The following is a 26307-nucleotide window of genomic DNA, read 5'->3' on the forward strand; positions in this document are numbered from 1 at the left end:
GCTGCAGCGGCCGCCCGGTCCTGCCACCGCGGCCCCGCTCCGGCCGCCGCCGCCACCGCGCGCGCGAGGCCCCGCCCCCCGCTACAGCCGGTTCCGGTTCCGCCCCCCGGGTGTGCCCGCCCCCCCTCGCCGGCCGACCAATGGGCGCCCGGAGTTGCGGCCGGCGGCGGCGGCGGCGGCGGCGGCGGGGCCGACCCGCACAAACCCGGCGGCCGGTAGCGGAGGCTCCCGCGCAAGACTGACGCTCGCCCAGCGCCGTCTCTCCCCAGCTCCGGGCAACCTCGAACAACCTCGTCTCGCGGATCTGCCTGTCAGGACATTTCACCCCGACGGAATCGCACCGCAGCGTGTGTTTGCGGCTGGCTCCCGCCGCGGGCCTTCTCTCGGGTCCCGTCCCCCGTGCGGGCCGGACAGCGGGGGCGGGCGCCGGCACTGTCGCCCCGGGGCCACGTTTGCCTCCGCAGATCCTCCACGCGACAGCTCCAGTCACCCGACACGGGACGCAAGTCTCTCGTAGCCCACTTCAGATCTTCTGGTTTCTCCCCCCGCTTTCCCGGTAAAATCCAAACTTCTTACCATGGCCCTGACCCCCCCCCTGCCCCCAAGCCCGCATCTCCATCGCCTGCCCTGGACTCCCTTTGCTCCAGCCGCACCTGCCGTCTTTATCCTCCCAGGTCGGGGTGCTGGAACTTGGCGATTCCTCCCTCTGCCCAGAACACCCCTCTCCTAGGCCTTCTCAAAGCTGGCTGCTTGGGGTCTCAGCTCACATGTCCCTGCCTCTGAGGCCGTCTCAGGCCCCTAGCTAAGGTAATCTCCCACCCCAGCCCCGTTTCATTTCCTTCATCACGCCTACCACTGTCTGAAATTATCCTGTCTGTATTTACTGCCAATTCTCCCCCACTAGAATGTAAGCGCCACTAGACAAAGGACATTGACTTGGTATCTCCAGGGCCCAGCATGTAGTAGCCACTCAATAACTAGTCCTCAAATGCATACAGAAATGTATAAACTTAGAAAAGTTAAAACCATATAGCAGGTCCCTCAGATCCCATTCCTCTGCCAAAGTGAGCTTTTCCCCTCTTAACTACAAAAGTCATCCTAACAAAGCCCACAAAATCAGGCTCAATTTCCTGTCATTTGAAAATTTTAATTTTCCAGAGCTAGTTATATTAACTGCCCTAGAAAGACTTTCTGAATCACTACAATTAACTGATCAGTGGGTATTTCCTTTTCTTTGACAAAGGACAATTGTTTTACTCCTTCTATAGGGTGTAATCACTTGGACCATAAAGATCCAAATCAAAGAAAAAGAGAAGCAGAAGGGGAGGAATCCAGTATTTCTCAATGCAGTACATAGACAGGTAATTGAGGGAGAAACTTCTTTATGTCGTTAGTTACGTGTTTAATATGAATCAGTAAAAAATGGAACTGGGCTTACAGATTTGCACTGGAAAATGCAACAACACATTGGATGTGTCCGGGAAGTCAGGAAGCCCCAGGAATTCCATCAGAGTGTGAAAGGGAAGACAGTCACTTTTCAAAATTAGGTTTACTGACCGTGTCCAAATCCATCTGAAACATGACTAAATATGTCTGGGGCACAGAGAAAATGCAGAGATTTGCCATGTGGCCAAGATTGGGCTATGGTTGAAGACATCCATTCCCTCCCAACCCCCGGCATCATGCTGTGTGTCCCCTCGTAAGGAGCCACAGGAGGATTTTCTCTCAAGCCTCAACTAGGAAAAACTATCCTTCACTGAAAATCGGCTTATTTTAAATCCATGGGTCTATGATTCCTGTACCTAATCATACTTTTGCTGACCTCCCCTCCTGGTTTTGTTTTACTCTCCTCCCAATATAACTTGCCCTCCCTCAGCCTCCACATCTTCCCTCATCAATTTATTTTGTGTATATATACAAAATAATACATACACTTCATAGTATACACATTTTTAAGGCTTTAAGAATTTTTAATTCTTTCTTTGGAATAGAGGAAATTAACCAAACAATTCATCAGAAATACATACAAATTTGGAGAAAATACTAACTTTCTAAGAATAACATACGTACCCCGAAACTCCTGTGACTTTAGTAACTTGTGGTACACAAAAGCTTCTAATTACATTTATTTACACAGTTGACCCTCTTGTGCATTTTGCTCAGTCTCATCCAACGATGAGAATGTCTATTCTGAATTGCTCTGCACATCCAGATAGTTACATATGTGAATTAAATTCACAGTGCACTTAATTAAAAAAAATTTTACAAAAATAAAGCACTGCATTTATTACAATTTTACAGAGAGGCACACAGGAGTACGACAAGTCACTGAAGCAAAAGTCTGTGGTCTGTGAGAAGTCAGGTGGTAGATGAATTTCAAGCTTTGCATGTTCTGGTCCAGGGGTTACTGAGGAATGCAGCTAATATCAAGAAGGATACCAACAGTAAGCCCTTGGCCACGCACTGAGAATAAGGCTCCCCTGCAAGAAAATGAACCAAATGAAGCACAATTCTTATTTCTTAACTATTTTGGTAATTAGGTAGAAATAAACCAAAACAGTAATAGTGATCACTCCTAAGTGGCAACCTTATTAGTAAATCATTTAAAGCTCTTTCTATGTGTTTTAAGTTTTCTGTGACACATATTTTTTAAAAATACTTTAATTGGCAAAACATAATGATAACCCTTCCAGAAATCTGCTTTACCCTACCTTGATAATACCGGGTCAATGGATACAGAAGTTGCGGCCAACACACCTCATTTCTGTTACAGTCATACTCCGTAAAATTGATCTGGAATCTAGGAAACATTTTAGAAGATTACAATAGGCACAACAAAGCACGCTTTTGATGAAATGTGTCAAACTTGATTAAAGAAATAAACTTCTTCTTTTCAAGTATCTGTTTTTCTGCCTCCTAATAATGGTAACTAGGTTATCAACTGGATTACCTTGTCAGTGGACGGGGTAACCGTGCAGGTATCTTAATAAACTGGACAGATGCACTGACAGGGAAAAGATCGGCCTTATCCTCACAAGTAAGCCCACACTGGAATTGCCAGTTCACCGTAGAGAACCTGGGAGGAAAAGATTATGCAGGTGACACATCCACCATTCGTTTCTAGTCTGTTAAGAGCATGAGGGAACCAACAGCAACAATATAAACTGGGATTCTCTTGAAGAAGCTTCAAATTCTACTAGTGCTTTTTCCCCCTTTGAACGATGTAAACTTTCCAACATATGCACAGGGAGAGAGAGTAGCATGGCGAACCTCACAGGCCGATCACCCTGCTACAAAAACAAACAATATAATAAGAAGAACAGCAACAACTAGCCATCTTGGAGGGTTTTCCAGGTGCCGGGCAGAGTACGAAGGTGCTCTATACACATCATGTACGCACACACCACATCACTCTCAGAAGAGGGCTACCAGCCGTTTGGTGGTTAACGTCTGTTGTTTCTGCCTATCCAGCCCCCCGTCCCCTTTTTCTGGCAACTGCACCCCAGCCTCCCCTTGGGGAAACCCCTCCTCACAGTATTCCCTACTCAGTATGCATGGATTATTATATTCCCCCCCAGATTTCATCTTTGTACCTCGAGACACCATGCAGAATCCCTTACACACAGCTTTATAAATACCTGTGAGAACAAGTTACCATTATACACATAGTTGTAACACATTTCATTTATACACATAATCATGTTGCTAATAACTACAATTCATAAACAATCAGATTGCACATTAGCATTTCCCTATTCTTTGGAGCACCAGCAACTCTACTGACTCTCTCTAAATTACACTTACCCAAGATGCAATCATACCTTGTCTCTATGCCAAGTATCTCCTGCTGAGTAATCCCTTCCACTGCACCAGCATCCGAGATGAGGATGCGGATATGCAGCCGGGCAGGAATATCCACGCAGATGCCGTTCACACTGACGGGAGGGTCTGCACCTGTATCAGGGGCATCTGCACCTATAGAAATATCAAGTTAGGGACGCCTGGGTGGCTCAGTCGGCTAAGCGTCTGCCTTCAGCTCAGGTCATGATCCCAAGGTCCTGGGATCGAGTGCCGCATTGGGCTCCCCGCTCAGCGGGAAGCCTGCTTCTCCCTCTGCCTCTGTCGCTCTCCCTGCTTGTGCTGTCTCTTTCTCTCTGACAAATAAATAAAATCTTTAAAAAAAAAAAGAAATATCAAGTTGTGCGTTTTGGAAAGAATAATAGCAGTTTTCCTACAGTGCCATGATACGGGGAAGAAATGGGAAATGTTTTGAGATAGGAATCACATGAAGGCATCTCTCGTCTCTAACAGGCTCTCGGTATCGTCACTCCGTGCCTGCGCTAGCCCTTGTGTTCAAAACGTCTCCTGGTCTGTTCAGTCACCGGAACTTTAAAATCCCAGACCCACATAATAAAACCAGACATCCTGATTCAGTTCCCAAGCTCCAAGCTCCCCCAGAGTTTTAGCAGAAATACCAACCAACTGCAGTAAAATACCATGAGACTGAGTCCATGCTCTTGCTGCTCTAGTACAAGCCGTCTAAGACATTCACAATCCATGCGAACAACTGTAGTTAGGATGGATTAAACAGTGAAGAAGCAATAGAGTAACACAAGGGAAGAGAATACAACTGAATAAGAAATGAATAACTACAGGAGGTGGGTGGCATGTTGTGAGGGGACACTGGAGGGACTTGAAAGTTGGTGACAGTTTATGACTTCCAACTTCCTCCTCCTCAATGCACACATTCGACATCTCTTCTGTTTATCAACCAGGATCAGGGTTGATTTTGGCTTAGAGACAACATAGAAGCCAAGTGCCTTCACCATGAAGGTCGCAAAATGTCATCACTTCAGACTTACGTAACCACCTTGGGTTCTCCGTCTTGAAACCTCCCATTCTTTCTACTTCTCAGGTGCTTTACTGACTCATTCCCTCCATCCGTCGGGCATGCCACAGCCCATCCAGCTGGCCTCGTGGCAAAGCCCAGGGGTTGACAAGCCCCAACCTCTGGATTCTGTCTCCAAATGAGGATCTAACTCTGGGCCTAGTGACTTAAGCGCAGGGCACAAGAGGATCAATGAATCACAGCCTGAGAGCCCCATGGCCCCCAGGACCCCTCCCAAAGTCAGAGAGTGATATGGGGCGCTTCCGGCCCACAGACATATTACATGATCCCTCACCGCCCAAAGAGGGCTGGGGACCCGGGTGTCGTAATGATCCAAACCAAGTCACGAGGGGTGAGGAGAGCACAGGCACATGTCTGGGTGGTCCTCTGTGTGAATTCCAGGCTGCTGAGCGTAAGTGACCGGAGGTGGTATGGAAAGCAGGATCCAAAAAGCTGCTTACCACCAGCCAGGCAGAGGGGAGGGGCACAGCAGGATCCTCAGTGACAGGAGGGGACTTAGGACAGCAGATGCTGCAGAGCCAATTCTTTCTGGCCCCAGAAGACAATGCCATTAATCAGAGCACTAGCAGAAGCTGTCCTGTTGGCACATTTCCACACTCAAGACTCCCCTGACTTGCCAGCCAGGGAGCCAGCAAAGAGGCTGGAAGCCTGGGTCTGGGGTCCAGCTCCGCCACGACCAACTGAACCCTCGAGCTTCTGCCCTGACGAGCTGAGTGAGCGACAGCTCAGTGGCGGCCAGACGGACGTTTTAGATCGGAAGGTGACCCCAGGCCTGCTGTGGCGAGGAAGTGTGGCTCACGGCCACTGCCTGGGCCTCGCGCACCCCACCTCCTCGCGCTCGATCCCCTGCCAGCGCGACGCTGCAAATGCCTCCGCCCAAAGGCCCAGGACTCCAGCCTTTCTACCCGGCCTGGGTGGGGCCTGCTACCCTTATCTGCTACCCCTGCACTTCTTTCTGCTATAACCGCTGTCCTGAGAGACAATTCACACACCATACAATTCACCCAGTTAAAGTGTACAATTCAGTAGTTTTCAGTATATTCAGAGCTACGCAGCCATCACCAAATTCCATTTTTACTGCCCCAGAAAGAAACCCTGTATCCATCAGCGGTCACTCCTCACTTGCTCCCACCTGCGCCAGCCCCTGGCAACCACCCATCTGCTCTCTGTGGCGACAGATCCGCCCGATCTGGGCCTTTCATACACATGGCACCGTGCAGTTTGGGGTCATGTCTGTCTGGCTTCTTTCACTCAGCATCATCTTTTCAATCACCTTATTTTAAATTAACAACATTGCTTTTATAAATTACAAAGTCCGGTCTCGATTGCCTATATTCCTTGCAAATGAAAACAGCAAAGCAAATTGAAATGCACTGAAAATCTTCAATCTTCATTTAGATCTCCTTTTACAAAGGCTGTTAGCTCATAAAACAACTGGGCAATCTGAACTTCATGTGGATTTCCTCTTAAAAAAAAAAAAAAAAGCACAAAAAAAACACAAAAGGCATCATGAAGAAGAGGTAAAGGATGTGAAGAGCCTGCTGCCCAGAGAGCTAACCTCTAAACAAACGTCAGTTGAGCCTCAGCAAAGGAGGAAGACCCATCCCGTGGGCTCCCACGCACGGCCAGCGCCGTGCACTCCTAGCAGCAAGGTACATGCAGCACACATTTGCAGCTGTGACTTACGGATTATTTCGAGCCAGTCGTCACTAGGATGGTTGTAATCAGAGTTGCCTCTCGTCGCAACATGAGTTGCTTGTATTAATGAGTCAAGCAGCTCGACAGCATTCTCCCTGCAGGAGAGTAAGACATTTCTCAGCACATGGCCAGTGGCTCTCATCCTGAAGTCCTTTCCAGGTTGTGCTTGCAGGGGGCCTAACTAAAATCTGCCAGAGGGAGTGGCATTAAAAGCTGGCTGGGCGTCTGCGTTCTCTTCCATGGCCCGTCCAGGATGGACCTGAGCCGCCAGGGGAAGACATACAGAAGCAGTCGTTTACTTTGGATTTTAAATGTTGGTATCATGTAGTTTACAGGCTCCACTGAGTGTCATAAAACTTGGGAGGTGCGTAGATCACATACCAAGTTACCAGGATAAATTTATAGGCCAGAAGGATCCAAGAGCAAAAGGAACCTAAATATTTTAGCTAGAATTTTGCGCCAGAAGATTAAGTGAAGATTAAAAATTAGAACTTAGCGGGCTTCTGAGTGATTCAGTCATTGAGCATCTGACTCCTGATTTTGGCTCAGGTCGTGATCTCAGCGTTGTGAGATCAAGCTCTGCGCTGTGTCCCACACTGCAGCCTGCGTGGGCTTCTCTCTCTCCTTCTCCCTCTCTTAGAAAAAAAAAAAAACAACTGAAACTTAGCATCCCTCCTTTCTGGTGATGCCTTTGGCAGGTACAAATCTTATAAACTTCAGGGGAGAGACTGCAGACTCCAGCCTTATTCCCCACGACCAAGAGCTTTGCGGGTAACTTACACCTGCAATCTACTTCCCTGCTTAGTGCCTCCCCATCTTTTCTCAGCTCCCAAAAGAACCACGCTACTCAGGATGTGTTATAGATGAAATGGGTGTAAGAATGGATGCAATTAAAAACCACAACGAGATACCACTTCACACCTACTGGGACGGCAACTATCAAAACAACAGAAACTAACCAGTGTTGGGAGGATGTGGACAAATTGGAACCGTCTCATATTCCTGGTAGGAATATAAAATGGTGCAGCCACTGAAAACGATGTGGTCGTTCCTCAAAAAATTAAACATCTAGTTACTATATAACCCTGGGTATACGCCCAACATCACTGAAAGCAGGGACTCAAACCAAAACTGGCACATGAACGTTCATGGCAGCATTGTTCAACAGCCAAAGCTGGAAACAACTCAGATGTCCCTTAATGGATGAACAGATCAACAAGACGTGGTAGAGCCGTACAGTGGAACAGGATTCAGCCACGAAAGGGAACAAAGCACTGACACCTACTAGAGCGCGCATAAACCTCGAAAACATTAAGCTGAGTGGAAGCAGCTAGACACAAAAAGCCACCTATTGTAGGATTCCATTTATATGAAATGTCCAGAATAGGTCAATCCCTAGAGACAGAACACAGATGGGTGGTTGCCAGGGGCTGGGCGAGGGGGGAACGGGGAGGGATAGTTAATGGGCAGAGGTTTTCTTCTGCAGAGATGAAAATGTTTTGGAACTAAATAGGGGTAGTGGTTGTATAACATCATGAATGCACTAAATGTCACCGAACTATTTACTTTAAAATGGTTAATTATCTTACATGAATTTCACCTCAATTTAAAAAAAAAAAAAAAGAATGCATATGCATATCCATAAACACACCTTCCAAATGCCACCCAGACAATTAAGTGCAAAGTTCCTTATACACCATGTAACAAGGCTTATGTATTCTTTTTTTTTTTAAGATTCTATTTATTTATTTGAGAGAGAGAGAGCAAAAGCACAAGCAGGGGGAGCAGCAGAGGGAGAAGCAGACTCCCCGCGGAGCAGGGAGCCCAACACAGGACTCGATCCCAGGACCCTGAGATCATGACCTGAGCCAAAGCAGATGCTTAACCGACTGAGCCACCCAGGCGCCCCAAGGCTTATGTATTCTTTCAGTGTTATTCACACGAGTTATATCTGCCTCCTGTCCTTTTTTTTTTTTTAAAGATTTTATTTATTTATTTGAGAGAGAGAATGAGAGAGAGAGAGAGAGCACATGAGAGGGGGGAGGGTCAGAGGGAGAAGCAGACTCCCTGCTGAGCAGGGAGCCCGATGTGGGACTCGATCCTGGGACTCCAGGATCATGACCTGAGCTGAAGGCAGTCACCTAACCAACTGAGCCACCCAGGTGCCCTGCCTCCTGTCCTTTTTACGCTTCTAAGAGTATTGGGTTCTAATAATGAACAGACTTTAGCAGAGTAACTGCATAAACATGGATAAAAGGGCTCTAGTCCCAAGAAAGAATTCAATTCTTTTTTTTTTTTTTTTAAGTAGGCTCCATACCCAATATAGAGCCCAACACTGGGCTCAAACTCACAACCCTGAGACCAAGACCTGAGCTGAGACCATTAGTCAGACGCTTAACCGATGGAGCCAGCCAGGCGCCCCTGAAACAGTTCTAAAGAAACTGTAATTTTTGTCCACTACCACTTTACACAAGTGTGTTATGCAGACTGCAATTTTTCACATTCATGTTGTCTTTAGTTTTCATGGGGTGAATTCATTTTAAACAAACCACTCAAAACACAGGCAGATTCGCCAATGATACGCTCACCTGAGCTGAGTACAGTTTTCATGGATCCCAACTTCTAAAAGACATCCAGATAGTGCATTTTCTCCAAATAAAATGGGTTTGAAAGTTGCTGATGCACACAAACCCCTTCCAGCTAGAAAATAAAAAGATTATCCTCTTACCATTTTTGCTAAATGAAAGTAAAGATTTACTTCAAAGTTTCTCTTGGAAAACAGAAAACAATCAGTAGAAATAAAGTTTCCAATTTTCTCAAGAACTGAGGTCATTGTTACTCTAATCCTTTCAAAGCTGAACAAAGGCGCCTTTCTATATCAGAATACCTGGCCCAGGATCAATGGTTTATTCTGAACATGAAAGTTAATGCCTTCTGGCAGATGCGGGCACTCACCACCAAGGCAAAGATTTTCCATTGTTTGGAACAAAGTTATGGTCGAATCTCCAATTAGCAGCATCCTGGGCTACAGGCAACAATGACAAGAGACTCTCCAGCCAGCCCCGTATTTAAAGATTTTGTTTGTTTATTGGAGAGAGAGAGAGCCGCCAGTGTGAGCAGGAGGAGGGGCAGAGGGAGAGAGAATCTCCAGCAGACTCCCCACTGATCACGGAGCTGGATTCAGGGCTCCAACCCATGACCCTGAGATATGACCTTGAGATCATAGCTGAAATCGAGAGTCAGACGCTCGACCAAGCCACCCAGGCACCCCAGCCAACCCCATGTTTAAATCTCTCTTATAAATAACCAGCACTTCAGGAGCAAACAATGTTCAATTTAAAACCAAGCTAAAGAAAGCTGTAGAAGCATGATCTCCTCCACCCTCCCCACCCTCACCCCCAGCTAAATAAACCAACCAGAATTTAAAGTGATTAACTACTTGATTAGAATCAAAATAAGGCAGTATTTCCAATTCTAGTTTATCAAAGAGCAAATCATATTACCAAACCAGATTACCCGATTGCCAAAGGTATAAAGTCATCTCATTATTCATCCTGTTGGTATTTAGAGCTCGAACAGGCTTGCCAAGTTGGTAACCTAGACAAACACAATAATGAGAGGTAGCTAAAGTTAACCTAACATAGCAACCCCTCCTCATCAAATAGTATAAAAGAGGAATATGCAACGAAAGGAAACATACAGGCAAAGCTTTGTCAGAATACACTTGAGAGAAACCATCTTCTTTCCTTTTTTGTTTTTTTTTAACAAAGCTTTTTGTGTGACTTTTTAAAATAAATTTTGAAATTAAAATCTGAAAAGACACGAGCAGGCAAGAGTCAGTCCAGGGCCCTCACACCAGGGAATCAAACGCCAAGCAGGCCAGTTACTAAGTACTGCTGAATGATCACTACTGCTGGTCGGTCCCAGGCGCTTTGAAAGGAGACTTACACCAAAGTAACCTTTCGATGGAACACTCTGGTAAATCAGTCCCACCCCGGGACGATTCAGGTCCTATTCCCGTTCTCTCCTATTAGCCTGCCTTACTGCTTCCACTTTTTTACTATGAAAATGTTCACATGTACGCAAGAGTTGAAAGGAATACCACCCAAAATCAACAACCGTGAATTTCCAGCCAGATTGGTCTTCTCTGTATTACATAAGCATATACATACATATTTATTTTGGGCAAGACCTTTTGAAAATAAGTTGTAGACTTGACACTTCACCTCTAAAAGCTCTAACATACATCTCCTGAAATGAAGGATATCCTTCTACATAACCATGATACCAATATTTCTCCTGAGAAAATGAATAATTCCCAATAATCAAAGTATATCCAGTTCATACCTCTATTTCCACGTGTCCCCAAAAAAACATGTTTTAGAGCCATTTTTACAAACCAAGATGCAATCAGGGTTCACGCCTAGTGCTTGTGTTTCCCACGTAACTGCTCAGCATTCCTGAACCAGCCGGAATTGAACCAGGGTTCATCGCTGCCCACCCACACCTCCCATTCCTTGCTGCCTCCCTGGCCGCCCCCAGGTTATTCCTGTTCCCAGCCCGCACTATCTGCTTTCCAAGGTACAATCTCCTCCACACAGCCCAGAATAGAAACTTGCCGAGGGCAGAACTGTGACTCTGCTTTTCTTGCAGCACTGAGATCAGAACCTGCACAAACCAGAGACTTCACACAGGTCCTTAAGGATGGGAAGTGTAGGTGAACGGTCAACATTCCACTTCTCTGAAGTTCTAGAATGCCTGTCCGTGAGTCCAGCACACATTTATTCATTATCTTGTATTGTTCTCTGTTGTCTCTATGACCTGGTGCCGTCTTTCCAAGTAAGAGAATTAATTCCTTGAGAATCGGGCCCATGTAGTGTACTCCTCCTAAAACCCTTCCTGCCTTGGAAAGTGCTAGAGAATGAATGGCTGCGTAGACACAAACTATCTCACGGACTGACTGGTTCTGGCTCGTAATCAATTCATTCTTTTTTGACAAGAGCGTCAACATTTTTCACATATTCTGATGGTGTTTCTCAGAAATCCTGTGAAATTAAATAATGACGTGAAAACCCTTAAATTCCAGGAGGCTGCTTTGAAATCCAACCATAAAATCCAAAATTCCACATTAACAAGTACACTAAAATCTCATTTAAAAGAAAAATATATATATAAGTAAAATGGAAAATGCATTATTAAATCAACATATACAAATACTGAGAATCACGCAAACTAAAAAGTTACTTTAACTTTAAAAAGTTGTTCCTTCATGGTTACTTACTGCCTAATGAAGAGTAGTAAAAGGAAGAAACAAGTTTTTAAAAAAACAATGATAGTTTATCCAACATATATTTACTGGACACCTACTATGGTCCAAGTCAGTGTTGCCAAAGAGAAATATAATGCAAACCACATATGTGATTTTAAAATATGACACATTTTTAGAATTTTTTAGACATTTAAAAATGTTTTTCTGGTAGCCCCATTAAAAAAAGAGAGAAAAAGTAGATGAAGTTAATTTGAATAATATATTTTATTCAACTCAATATATCCAAATATTACCATTTCCACATATGCCATTGGCCACATTGCGCGGCTAGCGGCTGGCATGTTGGACGTGCAGTCCTCCCTACTGTTCCAGGTGCTGAGGAGGCAACGGTGAATTAAAGAAGCAAACAAATACACAACAAATCAGGTGATGCTATATTTGTACATAATCACAAAATGCACAACATGACCGGAAGTTCACAGTCCCTGTGAAGTCTCGCCACAGAACCCCAGGTTAGGAACCCATCATCTATAGCTTCTTAATTCTATAAAAGCTAATTTTACCAACATTATTTGGCATTATCTTTTTTTCAAAAGACTAGTAGCTAAAGAGAAAGAATGTTTTGCATTTACAACTACACTTAACAACACGTCTGGTAAAAAAAAAAAAAAGTTATCAGAAAAAGAATACAGTGTCACAAAAGAGAAAGAGAAAGGTTAGAGTCACAAACTAAAATTGGAGAGAGTGAGTTATAATCACTGTAGCACAAGAGAATTGAATTAAAATATGTTTGTAGGATCAGCAATTGACATACACTGTCTTACCTGGATTCCCAGAAAATTCCTTTTCATCACCACTATTATAGCTTAAAAATTTTACTGTAAATCTCTGTGTCATGCTCCCTAGAAATAAAACAAAATAAAAATATAATGTGCACCATTTCACTAGGAAAAGAAATTATCCCTCATAGTGTTATTTTCTTTACCTTATAATTACATCTTGACATGCAAAAGAAAAAAATGTTTTCTATTAAATCACAAATACAAATAAGAAACAAGTCTGACTTAGTTTTATGTGTAATAATTATGAGAATCGTAAAGAAAGAAAAAAAAATGTTTTAAGCTGAAAACATTCTCACTGCCCTCAACAAAGTTACCTTTCTGGTGGGCATTAATTTCTGCTCTAATAATTTTGACATTTATTTCGCTGATTGTATTATTATTCCATCTGAAAATATAATGTTCTTCCACATTCACGTTTCTGGAGGCTGATTCATTGCTTAAAAGTGTTTCTGCAAATAAAAAATACTTTCATAAATTAACGACCCTCCTTGGGTTCAAGTCTGTTATTGGCCCCACCAAGTCAGCACTGGCCCCCTCCTCGAGAGCATCACAGTGTCCTGGGTGAAGTCTGCCCTTTCCTTCCATTTCCATACCCCCAGAATGCGGCTCATAGCTCGATACACAGCACACGCTCGGTCAAATATTTGTCAAAGATGAAGGACTACAGAATGTCAGCCCCATAGGAGCCGAGGCCTGATGTCTAGCTCACTGCTATGTTGTAGGTACTTTGCTAAGATCTGATGAATGAATACATTTGAGAATTTCAACACATTGTAAGGAAACACAAATATCCTTCATGCACAACAAAAGTCCTGGTACTATTAGCCAAACTCTGAATAACTTGTTTGGCTGCATCAAAACTGCAAAGTTTAGTTATTAAAAAAAAAAAAAAAGGAGAAGAAAAGAGAGCAAGAAGCCTACATGCTGGCTCCCTGAACAACATTTCAGAAAAGGTCCACAGGCCCTGAAAACTAGCAGGGACCCTGGAGCCCACAGAACTCAGGGCTGTGCGGATGGGCAGATACCACTCTCAGAAGCAAGGCAAGACGGAGTAAGGAGCAAACCAAATGTGGAGCAGACAAAACTCTAAGTGTTGTGAACCGCCTTAAATTCTTCATAAAAATCTATTTTCCTCTAGGACTGCGTATTATTTATAAGAAATGACCTACATATTTCTGTAGAGGTCATATGAAAGCGTTAATTCAAATACCTGTCCCGGTGATGAATCGGTCTGGGTCGGCTGCTTCCTCATAGATCACTTTTGGTGTAACGATGCCTGAAAAGATACAGAAGTTAGCCTCCCGAGGACGACATGGGCCAACACGATCGTGTTTACTTATTCAAGGGAAAGTTTATCAGGCAACTATGGTAACTGCGCCCAGCCTGTGTGCAAGCTACCAACCTCTCTCCCACTCCCCAAATGCCAGCCGTGGGAACCCCACTGTCCTTGGCATCTGGTAAAGGCTGAGGAGGAGATTCCAGTCAGTGACAGAGATGCAGAGAGCTACTCTCCTGTAGGAACAAACATGCGGGACACTGCCAGTGGGAACGGAAGATGGTGCGCTCACTCTAGAAGCGGTTTGGTGCTTCCTCAGAAAGTCAATCACCACGCGACTTGGCAACCCCACTGCTGGGTGGACAGCCGAGAGAGATGCAAACATGAGCCCAACAGACATGTGCACACCAGTGTTCACAGCAGCACGATCACAGCCGCCAAACGTGGGGAACAACCCAAATGCCCATCAAAGGATGAACGGCTGACATATGTGGCACAATTATTCACAGGATGGACTAGGACCGAGCCACAGAAAGGAGCGGAGTTCTGGTCCGTGCCACGGCGTGGGTGAACTTTGCAAACGTGATGCTAAGTGAAGGAAGCCAGACACAAAGACCACCTATTATAGGATTCCTCTTATATGGAAAGCCCAGAACAAGCAAATCCATAGAGACAGCTAGGGGCCAGGGTATAGGGTCTCCTTTAGGGGAAGGAAAATGTTCTGGAACTGAACAGAGGGGGTGGTTACACAGCACTGTGAAGGTCCTAGATGTCACTGAACTGTCCACTTTAACATAATTTTATGTTATGTGAGTTTTACCTCCAGTTGTAAAGAAGAACTAGCATCAACATGCTGCCCTATGGAACTGGACTTCTTCTGAAGAAAACATTTTCCTCAATTGGCAGTTCAGATATTTTAAGTTGATCCAGTAGAAGTGATTTATATCCTCATGAGATCACAGTTTATGTAGACATTCATGTCTGTATTCCTTTTTTTTTAAGATTTATTTATTCATTTGAGGGAGAGAGAGAGAGCACGCATGGGGAGGGGCAAAGGAAGAGAGAGAGGCTGAGAGGCAGACTCCCCACTGAGCGCAGAGCCCGACAACTACGCAAGGCTCGATCCCACGACCCTGAGATCATGACCTGAGCCGAAATCAAGAGTCAGTTGCTTCACCGAATGAGCCACCCAGGAGCCCCACGTTCTCTTCTCAAACCAATGTACCATACCTCCTACCACACCATTCTTGATCTTCGCATTGATAATACCATCTTGCTCTCGGTATGCTTCCAAACTAGTGGTGCAGCGAACATCAAAATTCTGAAGGAATGCCACCGGCGCGTTCTGCATGCACTGCCCAGCCAGGGACACCTGAGGGCAAGGGGAAATCCCAGCAGGGCTATGACCTCTCTTCAAGTCAGAACATACAGGTCAGCGTCCCATACAGACTTGCTTTCTGCAGCCTGCTCCTCCTGCTGGGTTAGTTTCAATAACGAGTTCACTGACTAGATGACCCATAAATAGACTATGTAGATCATTTGCTAATCAAAGTCTGGAAGCCACTGGTTGAGGAGTAGAAGTATTTAACAAAAACAAAGAAAACTCCCTGCTCCATTTACTTTGCAGAAACAGGATTATATTCAACTTCATTTTCTCTCCCTCGGGACAACCAGATTTTTGTTAAAACCATAAAAATGGAGTCCTTGAACAGCGAAGAGAGATGGTTTAGACTCCCATGTTTTCTTCCCACAGATATATGATTTTGGACTTAAAAAAAAAAAACAAAGATCACATAAAACTCCACAGCCTTGAGATAATTTTCAAAGTTCTGGAATATTATATTAAACTATATACTTATAGCTTACTGGAAATCGGCTGTTAAACTAACAGAAGTGCATAATTGTAGTTCCATGGAAATTGATAGAATGTCTTTGGTTGTTAAGTTCACTCTGAGATTTAGCAAAATCAGTGGCTAATTTAAGAGAGGCTGTTAAAAATAAAATCCACAGACCATAAAGAGTTGAGTGCCTGGAAATTCCACAGGAGAAAAATAAGGAACTTAGGATGAGACTTTTTGAGTGCAGAAATTCAATTAACAACAGGATGGGAAAAAATATCAAAGGCCCCTAGCACATTAAAATTGAAATTCTTACCTGCGGAATGGTAAAATATGCCTTGTCTACAGTCATGATCGGATCTCCTTGCTTGTAACCAAAGTCTGAAAAGTCTCTTAGATCAGTATGCAGATGCACTTCAAAGGAAGCGTGCTGCCGAGGGGAACTGTAAATCAATGAGAAGGATTACCACTAATACTCGCAGCTATTATCTGCTAAAAACAATTCTTCTTTTAATTTTTGCTTTACTTTTTTAATTACAAAAATAATACGTGGACTAAAAGCCACAGAGGTATACACTTGAAAGCAGTTAGAGGTTAATTTTATGTTACGTGAATTCTACTTCAATAATAATAAGAAGAAGACAGGTGTAAAATTTCAACATCAGGGGAAGGTACAAGAAAGAAAATCAAGACCCCGGGAGCCCAGCACTCCTTCCCCAAACCCAGATGATCACTATTAACTGTTTGTGGTATCAACAATTTCTCTTCAGTGAAGCCCAATTCTTTCAAATACTTAAAGCAAAATAAACTTGCTAACAGAAATCTAGGGCCGAATCTCGAACGGAGGTGGTCAGGCCTGGGCCCGCGAGAGGCCGTGGGCACCCGTGGGCCGCGCCCGGACACGCACACGGAGCCGTGGTAGAAGTAGCCCAGGAAGGGCGAGTTGGCCGGCGAGGACTGCACACACAGGAACGGGAACCAGCCAGGGGCCCCGGGGGTCTCCTGCACGGAGCACAGGTGGTCAAACTCCGGATTGACGTCGCCTCCAAAAACGCCGGTGAAACAGGCCTCTCTGAACAGCTCTGTTAGATCGGACGAGCATTCCTTGAAAGGAAACGCAGAGGAGCAGTGAGCAGACAGAAGCTTCTGTGGTGCCCCTCAGCTCTCAGGCGAGCAGGACGCCGCTGAAGAGGCGTGGAACGTAGTCTCTGTCCAGGCTACGAGCGCTTTGTGCTCACAGGAAGTAAAATCCTGCTAGAATTTCTCTCAATTCCATAATGAGCCTCCAGGTCAGGAATTTCAAACCTTCCAGGGAACCACATCCTTACTCGAGACGTAAGATGTGCCCACAAAAAAAAAAAAAAGAAAGAAAGAAAACAATATGAAGAGAAGAAAATATGGAATAGACTCCAACTGGGGAATAAAACAGAGTAAACTCCTCTCTTTTTAATTGCCATCACCATCCAAATCCCTAGCCCAGAGAAACCTAAAGACATTTCGAGTCAGGGCAAACAGTACGAACTCTGTAAGAATCCTTAAGGTCCGTATGAGAACACGACCCAATTAATGTCATCAAGAAGTGACTTGGTTCCTGTACTTGGTTATTCATCCATATTCCTCCCTGTTTCACATGGCATTGAGAGCTAAAAGTATGCCCTGAATCCCTTGTTTACTGACAGTAGAAAAATAAATTTTAAACAAGAACAATTCAAATTAAACAACTGATCGTGTCTAACGTGGTAAGTAGCAGCTATGAGATGACATCACTGATCCAGAGGACTAAGCAAGGCCAGTGCTTGGTGCCGTGTACATCGATACCAAATACGACAAACACAAAAGAAGTTAGAAACCGGGTGCAGCACTGCAGTCTGGAAGACAGAGGAAGAGAATACCATCTTGACATTTCTACTGATACTGATTTATCATGTGCTGTATTCTTAAATTAAATATAATTGTTATTATAAGTACAATTGTTAGTATGACAATTACAATATAAATGAAGGCCCTAAGCTCTCCTTTCTACTTTTCCCTTTTCTGTTTTATGAAACCAACCACGATATAATTGCGCTCAACCGCAAATGGGAGTGACTGGGGTCCCAGTAAATGTGCCTCTTTCGCATCTCTCATTGCTCTTAAGTCGCAAAGAAGGATTAGAAATACGTATCTGACCTGGATCAGGCAACGGTTTCCTAGATAAGACACCAAAAGCACCGGCAACAAAAGAAAAAATTGACGCATCGGACTTCATCAAATTACAAAACTTCTGGGCTTCAAATGCCATCTACAAGAAAGTGGACGACCTACACAGTGGGGGATGTTTGTTGCAAATCCCATACCTGATTTGGGACTAGTATCCAGAAGGCACAATGAACTCTTATAATTTAACAACAAAAAGAGAACCCGATTAAAAAATGGGCAAAGGGTGTAAATAGATATTTCTTGGGGCGCCTGGGTGGCTCAGATGGTTAAGCGTCTGCCTTCGGCTCAGGTCATGATCCCAGGGTCCTGGGATCGAGCCCCGCGTCAGGCCTGCTGCTCAGCAGGGAGTGTGCTTCTGCCTCTCCCTCTGCCTCTCCCCTGCTTGTGCTCTCTCTGTCTCTCTCTCCCAAATGAATAAATAAAATCTTTAAAAAAAATAAAAACTAAATAGACATTTCTTCAAAGATATACAAATGGCCAGTAAGCACATTAAAAGATGTTCAACATCATTTGCCACTACAGAAATGCAAATCAAAATCACAGTGAAATACCACTTCACACCCAGGAGGATGGCTAAAATCAAAAAGATTATTGTAACAAATGTAGGTGAGGACATGGGAAAAATCACAACCCTTCCACACTGTCGATGGGAATGTAAAACGGTGCAGCCACTTCGGAAAACAGTTCCTCAAAAGGTTAAACATACAGTTGCCATAGACCAGAGCAGTTCCACTCCTAGGTACTACACCCAAGAGAAACGGAAGCCCATGTCCAAACAAACCCTTGCACACAAATGTTCACAGAAGCTTTATTCATCACAGCCAAAAAGCGAAAGCAATCCAAATGTCCATCATCTGCTAAACGGATTGGCAATCTGTGGTCTATCCCTGCAATGGAATGTGACTCAGCCATAAAAAGGAACAGAGCACTGAAACCTGCCACAACGTGGAACCCTTAAAAACAAGATGCCGCCTGAGAGAAGCCAGACACAGAAGGCCACAGGCTGTCGGAATCCACAGTGTCCGGAACAGTCCAACCCATAGAGCCAGAGCGCAGATGAAGAGGGGCCTGGGATGAGCAGCGGGCACGGGAGAGACTGCAGAGGGGCACAAAGGGTTCTTTTTGAGGTGATGGAAACGTTCTCAAATGGGGTTGTCATGAGGGTTGTGCACCTCTACAGATTTCCCAAAAAAATCACTGAAACAGTGTCTTTTCCTTCCTTTTTACCTTTCCATGGAGGCTTCTCAATAAGACAGTAACACCACCCTCTCAGTATAATCATCTCAATCCTGATTTTATCGGAAGGGATCCATTTTTTCCTTCCCTAAACTAGACCGATGGGACTAGACAAGAAAATACTCAATTTGAAAACAACCTGCAACACAGAACACAATCTCAGTTTTCAAAGCCCGTCCCTCAAAAAGCTGTGGATGGAGAACTGCTGGTATTCTTCACATGCTCTCGGGTATCAGAACTTTTGTGCCCATGATCAGAAAGGACATACCCACCTGGTCACAGCAGCAGCGAACGTCACAGGCCCCGGCTGTCAGATTACAAGGACAAGGACCAAGGGGCTGATACACCTGGTTGGGAATTACAGTCACATTCTCTGAAAAGTAAAAACAACAGAGAAGTCCAGCTATGAAACACTGACAAAGCACTGCCACGTTTTGGACACACAAAAGAAAGCTGAATCATTGTTTTACAAATCACCAGGACCAAATATGACACATTAAGGAATCCCTGAGCTATGCGTAAACCCTATCTGAGGCCTGTTATCTACTACGCCCACAAAAACCCAAATATAGGAAAATACGCCAGTTATAATAAACTGAAAGTCACGGTTGATCTTAAAGATAATCAAGTGACTAAAACTGACTAGTTGGGATAAATGTAATGCACTGATTTTATTTCTCAATATGCTGAACAATCCCTTTCATAACACGGCTGACATTAAGCATTGACTCCTTCAAATTCATTACCTCCTCCAGCATAAAACCGAAACTACGGTGACATTTCAGACAGCTTATCTGGGGCATATGGCCACAAGATTATATCTAATCACGCTACCTGCTCAACCTCATATCCTACCGCACTGCCGACCCGACTCTTCACATCCTGATTCTGGTTCAAGTGTGAAAGTGTGGAGGAAATTAATTTTTACATGGATTGGAAAAGGAATATGTTATATTCCATTTCAACCTAACTCAGAATCCAGAGAGTAATGTTTCCAGTTTCTCTGCAATAATTTATTGGGTAAAATTTCAGTCTGCTGAATGTTACTTTTTTTTTTTTAAGTAGGCTTCACACCCAGCGTGGAGCCCAATGCAGGGCTCAAACTCACGACTGTGAGATCAAGACCTGAGCCAAGATCAAGAGTGGCTTAGCCAACTGAGCCACCCAAGCGCCCCCTGAATTTTATTTTTGCCCTAGGATTTGGTACATGTTGAAAAACTATGTAGCGATTCTTTTTTTTTTTTTTTTAAGATTTTATTTATTTGACACAGAGAGAGACAGCCAGAGAGGGAACACAAGCAGGGGCAGTGGGAGAGGGAGAAGCAGGCTTCCCGCTGAGCAGGGAGCCCAATGCGGGGCTCGATCCCAGAACCCTGGGATCATGACCTGAGCCAAAGGCAGACGCTTAACGACTGAGCCACCCAGGAGCCCCTGCAGCGATTATTTCTTTAAACTCTATGTAACAGTTAACTTCAATGACATGACAGTTGAAGTTCTCTAAAGAACCTCTAACTACATAGTCTATGCTATAGTATAGTAGAACCCCAGTATGTCAATGGCATCAGAAATGAGGAGAAGGTCTGAATAACAGACTATGTTACCAGGCAAGGCTCTGACCATCAGCACAATCAAACCCATGGGATGGAAGCAAGGCATTTTAGAATAGGGTTTTACTATATGATATATAGATCGATGTTTGTGTATCTATCTATGTCTCCTCAGCCATTTGCTAGCTTCATTGTTACGAGGCATACCATGTGCCTCCTGTCTGTCCTTCTATCCTTTTTCTTGTTCTGAGCTCTGTCTGACTGGGTGCAAAACGTTTCATACCTTCATGGGATCAGAGCAGACATCTCATAATTACCAGTATACAAATACTCTAATTTTCCTAAGTTTGGCTATTTGTACAAAGACGTTTTGAAATATTACCTAAATGTAGTGAATATTTTTTAAAAGAAATTTTATTTATTACCTAAATGTAGTCAAAACAACATTTTTTAAAAGAAAAAAAGCCACCACTTTGAATGGTAGGGCTACCATTAATCCCTCCCATACTTTTTTTTAAGCCCCCACTGGATATTATTTTGTTGGTTTGTTTTGAATTTTAAACATTAGAGATTGTTTTTTCTTCTAGAAACGAAACTTTAAACCTTTAAATAGGTCACAGATTCACATGTTCAAAGAATTCAAGAGGATCTAAAAAAAGGTACACGGTGAAGTCCTCACAGCTGGCCCCTTCCTGTTCCCACACCACTCTCCCAAATGGTCTCACATGGTTGGCGTCTCGATAGCCTTCCAGAACTTCTTTATGCACATATAAATATATATTCTCATTCCAGGCTGTAGGCACCCATCTGCATCTGCTTTCCACAGCTGGCGATTTATCTTGGAGACCCTTCCATGCCAGCACACTGAGGGCAGAGTGGCCCGCTGAATGGCGCCATCTTAACTTACCCTATCCTCCTCCACTTCCAAAATCACACGGAGGACAACAGGGAGGGCATGTGATGAGGGAACTGACGGTGTGGGAGTCTCAGAGTGACAGACCTTTGCTACTAAGGAGGAACGCATCTCCCTTCATCCCAGATGACCAGAAAGGCAAGAGATGCTGGAGTTGGTTGCAGGAGACGGGGGGCATGGCGGTGGCACCTATCAGAGCAGACCCCTCACCACCCACCGGCACACCTACATTCTCTTGTTCTTTTTTTTTTTTTTAAGATTTTATTTATTTATTTTGAGACAGAGAGAATGAGAGAGAGAGAGCACATGAGAGGGGGGAGGGTCAGAGGCAGAAGCAGGCTCCCTGCCGAGCAGGGAGCCCGATGCGGGACTCGATCCAGGGACTCCAGGATCATGACCTGAGCCGAAGGCAGTCGCTTAACCAACTGAGCCACCCAGGCGCCCTACATTCTCTTGTTCTGAAAACACTGCCACGGGAAAGGGAGAATGACACGATACCACTTTCGAGTCTAAACACACATGTGCGCGGTGACGTCTTCTACAGTGCTGGTTACACATCACGAGCTGGAAGTGCCTTCAATTCCAGCAGGAAGAGGCCAGTCACGTAAACAAGGGTTCTCCACACAATGGAATACCATGCAGCTATTAAAAAGAACGAGGCGAACCTACATTTATATGGAATTTATTTTAAAAGGTATAGAATAGTAAACAGTGTGTTTTGCGTGTGTGTGTGTGTGTGTGTGTGTGTTGTTTTTAAACAAGAGAATGCCACGCACTTCCATAAATTAAGAAGCCGCCTCTGGAAAGGCAGCTGGTGGCAAAAGCTTTCACTGAAAATCTATTGTGGGTTTTTTTGCTTGTTTGTTTTGTAAACTCCTCCATTAATCTTTCCCTTGCTTTTTTGTTTTTGGTTTTGTTTCAAGATGGGGTCACAAGAATCAATACACAGAAACAAACTTCACTTTCTCCCTTGAAGGCAGTCTACAAGGACACAAACACTAGAGTAAAATAAAATAGATCCTAATTAAGTAAAATAGGACAAAGTGAAAATTTCTAAAATAAGAAAATTAAACAAAAGGGAAGTATGTTTAGAAAAGCAAGACTGACTCAAGAGCAGAGCGCACAGATCACGTGGCACATGCTTTGAGTCCAACAGATAATGTTTGGCATGAATGTTTTTACCATCAAAGACTTTACTTGCCTGATGCATTATGGGCCAAAGAAGAGTTGGCATAAATTTCCGCTCGAATGAGTAGATGGGCTAAACAGGATGAATTGCGAGATGCTGAAACCAGAAGAGTCTGGACCACACACGGGGACTCTGAGAAGGAACCCATCTCATTAGAGGAACACCTTTGCCATCCCCTCTTCAACCTCACTGTCACATCCAACGCATTCTGAAAGGAAAATACGCTGTCTCTTTTAAAGTGACTCAACACAGCGTGAATCATTTTAAGAACACATAATGGAAAACACAATAAAATCACACATCAGCCTCAGTTCACTTTACAAAAGGAGAACTGTACACAAAGATGACATCGTTCTGTTCAATCCCACCCTGTTGCAAGCCCTGATTCCTTATCTTCAGTTTAACAGAAAAGCAAGCCACTTTTGGATAGAGAAGACTAAACACAGGTCTGTCTGGTAAATTAACTCAGTGTGTCCACGTCTTTTTACTTTCTTTATCTCCTACCAGCATATCAGCAGAAATTAAATACACACACAAAAAGTCAATGAGAACAATCCCCAGTTCCTGGGATGCAAGTAAAGTCTGCCTTTCTCAGCCTTTATCTCCAGAGTTGGTGTCTTGCACATACTAGGCACTCAATAAAACATTTATTAAATGGAAGATATTTCATCTCTTCCGGCTTCAGTATCCTTACACGTAAGCTCAGAGCTGGGTGAGGTCAGTGGTTCATGAAGATTTTTGAGTCACAGGTCCATCTGATAATCTGATGGAAGCTGCCAACCCTCTCATCAAAATGCACATATAATGTTACAGATCATTTCAGAAGGTTCACAAACTTCTTGAAACTCGTCCAAGGACCCCTGACCCTAGCGTTAGCACCTCTGGGCTGGGCGGGTGCCTGTAGATCTGATAACCCCCAGTTTCATGGTAGTTCCAAGCCCAGAGAAAACTCTATCATGTCCAACCACGAGAGCACTGCAGAAACACTAACTGTGGGTCTCCGCAGGTGCTACCAAGAACATTTTTACCTCTGGCCTTATCACAGTGGGCGTCACAGTCAAGCTCCAGTCTTCTGTCTCATTGGTCAGCACTCCACAAGCTGGAACCGGCAATAATCCTTTAGGAGAGAAGATTAGGAGGCAAGGCCGTATTGCTCAGCAGCTAAGGGTGTGCACGCTGGAATCAGGCTCCCTAGGAGGGAATCCTTTTCCAAGCCCAGGACTGGGCCCACCACAAGCTGTGCAACTTCGGAAAAGTGACAACCTCTCTGAACTGTAGTGTCTGCATTTGTTAAATGGCATGAAAGGATATTAGTGTTCTTACTAGGAAAATGTGGGGATGCATATAAAGCACAGGGGACAGATAGCTCAGTGAATGCTAGCCATTATTGTCCCAAGCTTTCTATCCCTGAGCCTGTCCGTTGGTCCTCTTTGGTCCACAGCAGCCCCCTACCCCTGCTCCCATGGCGACTTTGCAGGGGACGGCGGCCGGGCACCCCGGGGACGCCACCTCCTGCGATGCCACCTCGCCGGCTCCTCGGGCGGCCTGGCCCTGCGCCCCCCAAAACGCCACCCCAAAGGAAGGGCCCGACGTCTTACCTTCCTTGTCCTGCAGCAGGGCCAGGGACACGGTCACATCCTCGGTGCCTCCGACCAGGGACGCACTGACCGCGGGGCCGGTCATGTGGATGAAAGCAGGAATGAAAACTAGGCGGGAAGGAAGGGGAAGGGCGGACTTACTAGTTGCAAGGACTCCGGGAGGAGTCCCAAGTCCGGCCCCTTAAACGCCTCGTCCCCAGCCCCCACTCTCCCCCACCCCCGGCCTGCAGGCCCCTGTCCTGCGGTACACACCCAGGTCCCCCCGCAGCGGCCTCAGGACGCCCTGCAGAAGGAGGAGCCCCAAGAGCAGAGGGGAGGGCGGCGGCAACCCCATGCCTGAGGCCTGGCGGGGCTCGCGTCACAGCATCCCGCCCGCCTTGGAAGCCGGGAAGCACGGGACCCGAAGACCCGGCCCGCGCCGCCCCGCCGCCGCCATCCTGTCAAGCCAACCGGAGCTATGGCAACCGCCAATCGGCCGCGGGTCTGAAGAGCGGCGGGCGGTGATTGGGCGGACAGCAGGAGAGAGCCCGCCCCCGGCCCGGGCCCCAGCAACCCGGCCCCGCCCACAGGCCCTGGGCCCTCGATCGCAACCCAAGGGATCAGGAAAAAGTGAGAGTCTGCGTCCAGTTTAAAGAGCTCCCCCAGCCTAGAGTTAACTCAGTCACACTGCATGAGCGAGCCCAGGGGAACTGGCTTCTTAAACACGCTCCTTAATGAACTTGATTTTTATGGGGACTTTGGGAGAAAGACAAAAAGGGGGTGAGGCTGCAGTGCTGCAATTGTGTAGCGCTGCTGAACTGTTATCCTTCTCCCAGTGTTTTTTTAAGAGTTTGTGTGGTTTTTACCGCACAGAGCTGCAGAAAGCTGCACAGAGCTGTCAGCACTCCGAAAGCAGATCTTATCAAAGAATACAAAACGTTTTGCCCAGCGTTAGGACAGATGCCAAAGTATCTGAATTCTTATGTCAATAGCTTCAAAGCATTCCACGCCTTATTACAGTTCCGTGTCGAGGCGTGCAGGCTCTGAGGTCGCTGTGGGATTTCTCCCTCCTTCCGCGGTTCAGTGACCTGGGGCAGCTCATCTAGCCTCTCCAAACTTGAGTTTCCTCATCCAAAGAAGGGAGAGATTAGTCCCTCCCTGATAGGATTGTGTGGGGATTAAATGAACTAACATACTAATGAGTCTAGACCAACGCCTGGCATACAGTAGGCACTCAATAAATGTTCACTCATTGTTAGCTCTCAGAGGGATGGTATGCCAGTTAGCTGAGAGGAGCTGCACGTCTGCATGATACCTGCCAACAGCAAATGCCAAATAAATGTTTGCCGTATTAGGTGATCAGCAAACCTAACATTCTGAAAGCAATATGAAAGCTGAGGTTCTACAAAGGCCTTGCACCGAGCTTCACTTTGTTCTTACACTCTTGGAAAATCGTGGGATTTGTGCAGTGTAAGACTGGCAGGAAATCCCGGCCACCACCCCGCACATCAGCTCTAGGAGAACTGCAGAGTGTTTATATCTCTTGCTATCTGGGACTAAAGCCTAGGAGAACGTTACTAACAGGAGGGCTGTCAGACACATTGCTGTTATTTACTATTCCTTAACAAGAGAGTAAGAAGCATTTTCATTGAGGAAAATCGTTATCTTGAATTACTTGTAATCCCTGGGTCAAAATCGTTGTCTTGAATTACTTGTAATCCCTGGGTCAAAATGCTTTTACATCTAGGGGAAACATGAGAAAGTAACTTAGGCAAACACAAATGTTCGTGGGGGTGTTTTAAATATACTACAGA

The 26307-nt window shown here is 45.0% G+C and overlaps 1 protein-coding gene across 1 annotated transcript; it reads right to left on the reverse strand.

The window, feature by feature from the left end:
- Positions 1–1949: 1949 nt before the first annotated feature.
- Positions 1950–24937, reverse strand: TCTN2 (tectonic family member 2). Its single transcript, XM_035016859.1, has 18 exons — positions 24767–24937; positions 24515–24622; positions 23945–24033; positions 22929–23124; positions 19540–19640; positions 16740–16936; positions 16149–16275; positions 15225–15366; positions 13929–13994; positions 13033–13167; positions 12701–12778; positions 10124–10204; positions 9196–9307; positions 6596–6702; positions 3822–3975; positions 2951–3076; positions 2712–2800; positions 1950–2480 (listed from the first exon to the last, which is right to left on the reverse strand). Exons 1-18 carry the CDS (start codon positions 24846–24848, stop codon positions 2377–2379), a joined length of 2094 nt encoding a protein of 697 aa, XP_034872750.1. The 5' UTR covers positions 24849–24937; the 3' UTR covers positions 1950–2376.
- Positions 24938–26307: the final 1370 nt, after the last annotated feature.

This window comes from Mirounga leonina, unplaced genomic scaffold (assembly GCF_011800145.1).
Source record: "Mirounga leonina isolate KUSES-001 unplaced genomic scaffold, KU_Mleo_1.0 Mir_171, whole genome shotgun sequence".
Taxonomy (NCBI): Eukaryota; Metazoa; Chordata; class Mammalia; order Carnivora; family Phocidae; genus Mirounga; species Mirounga leonina.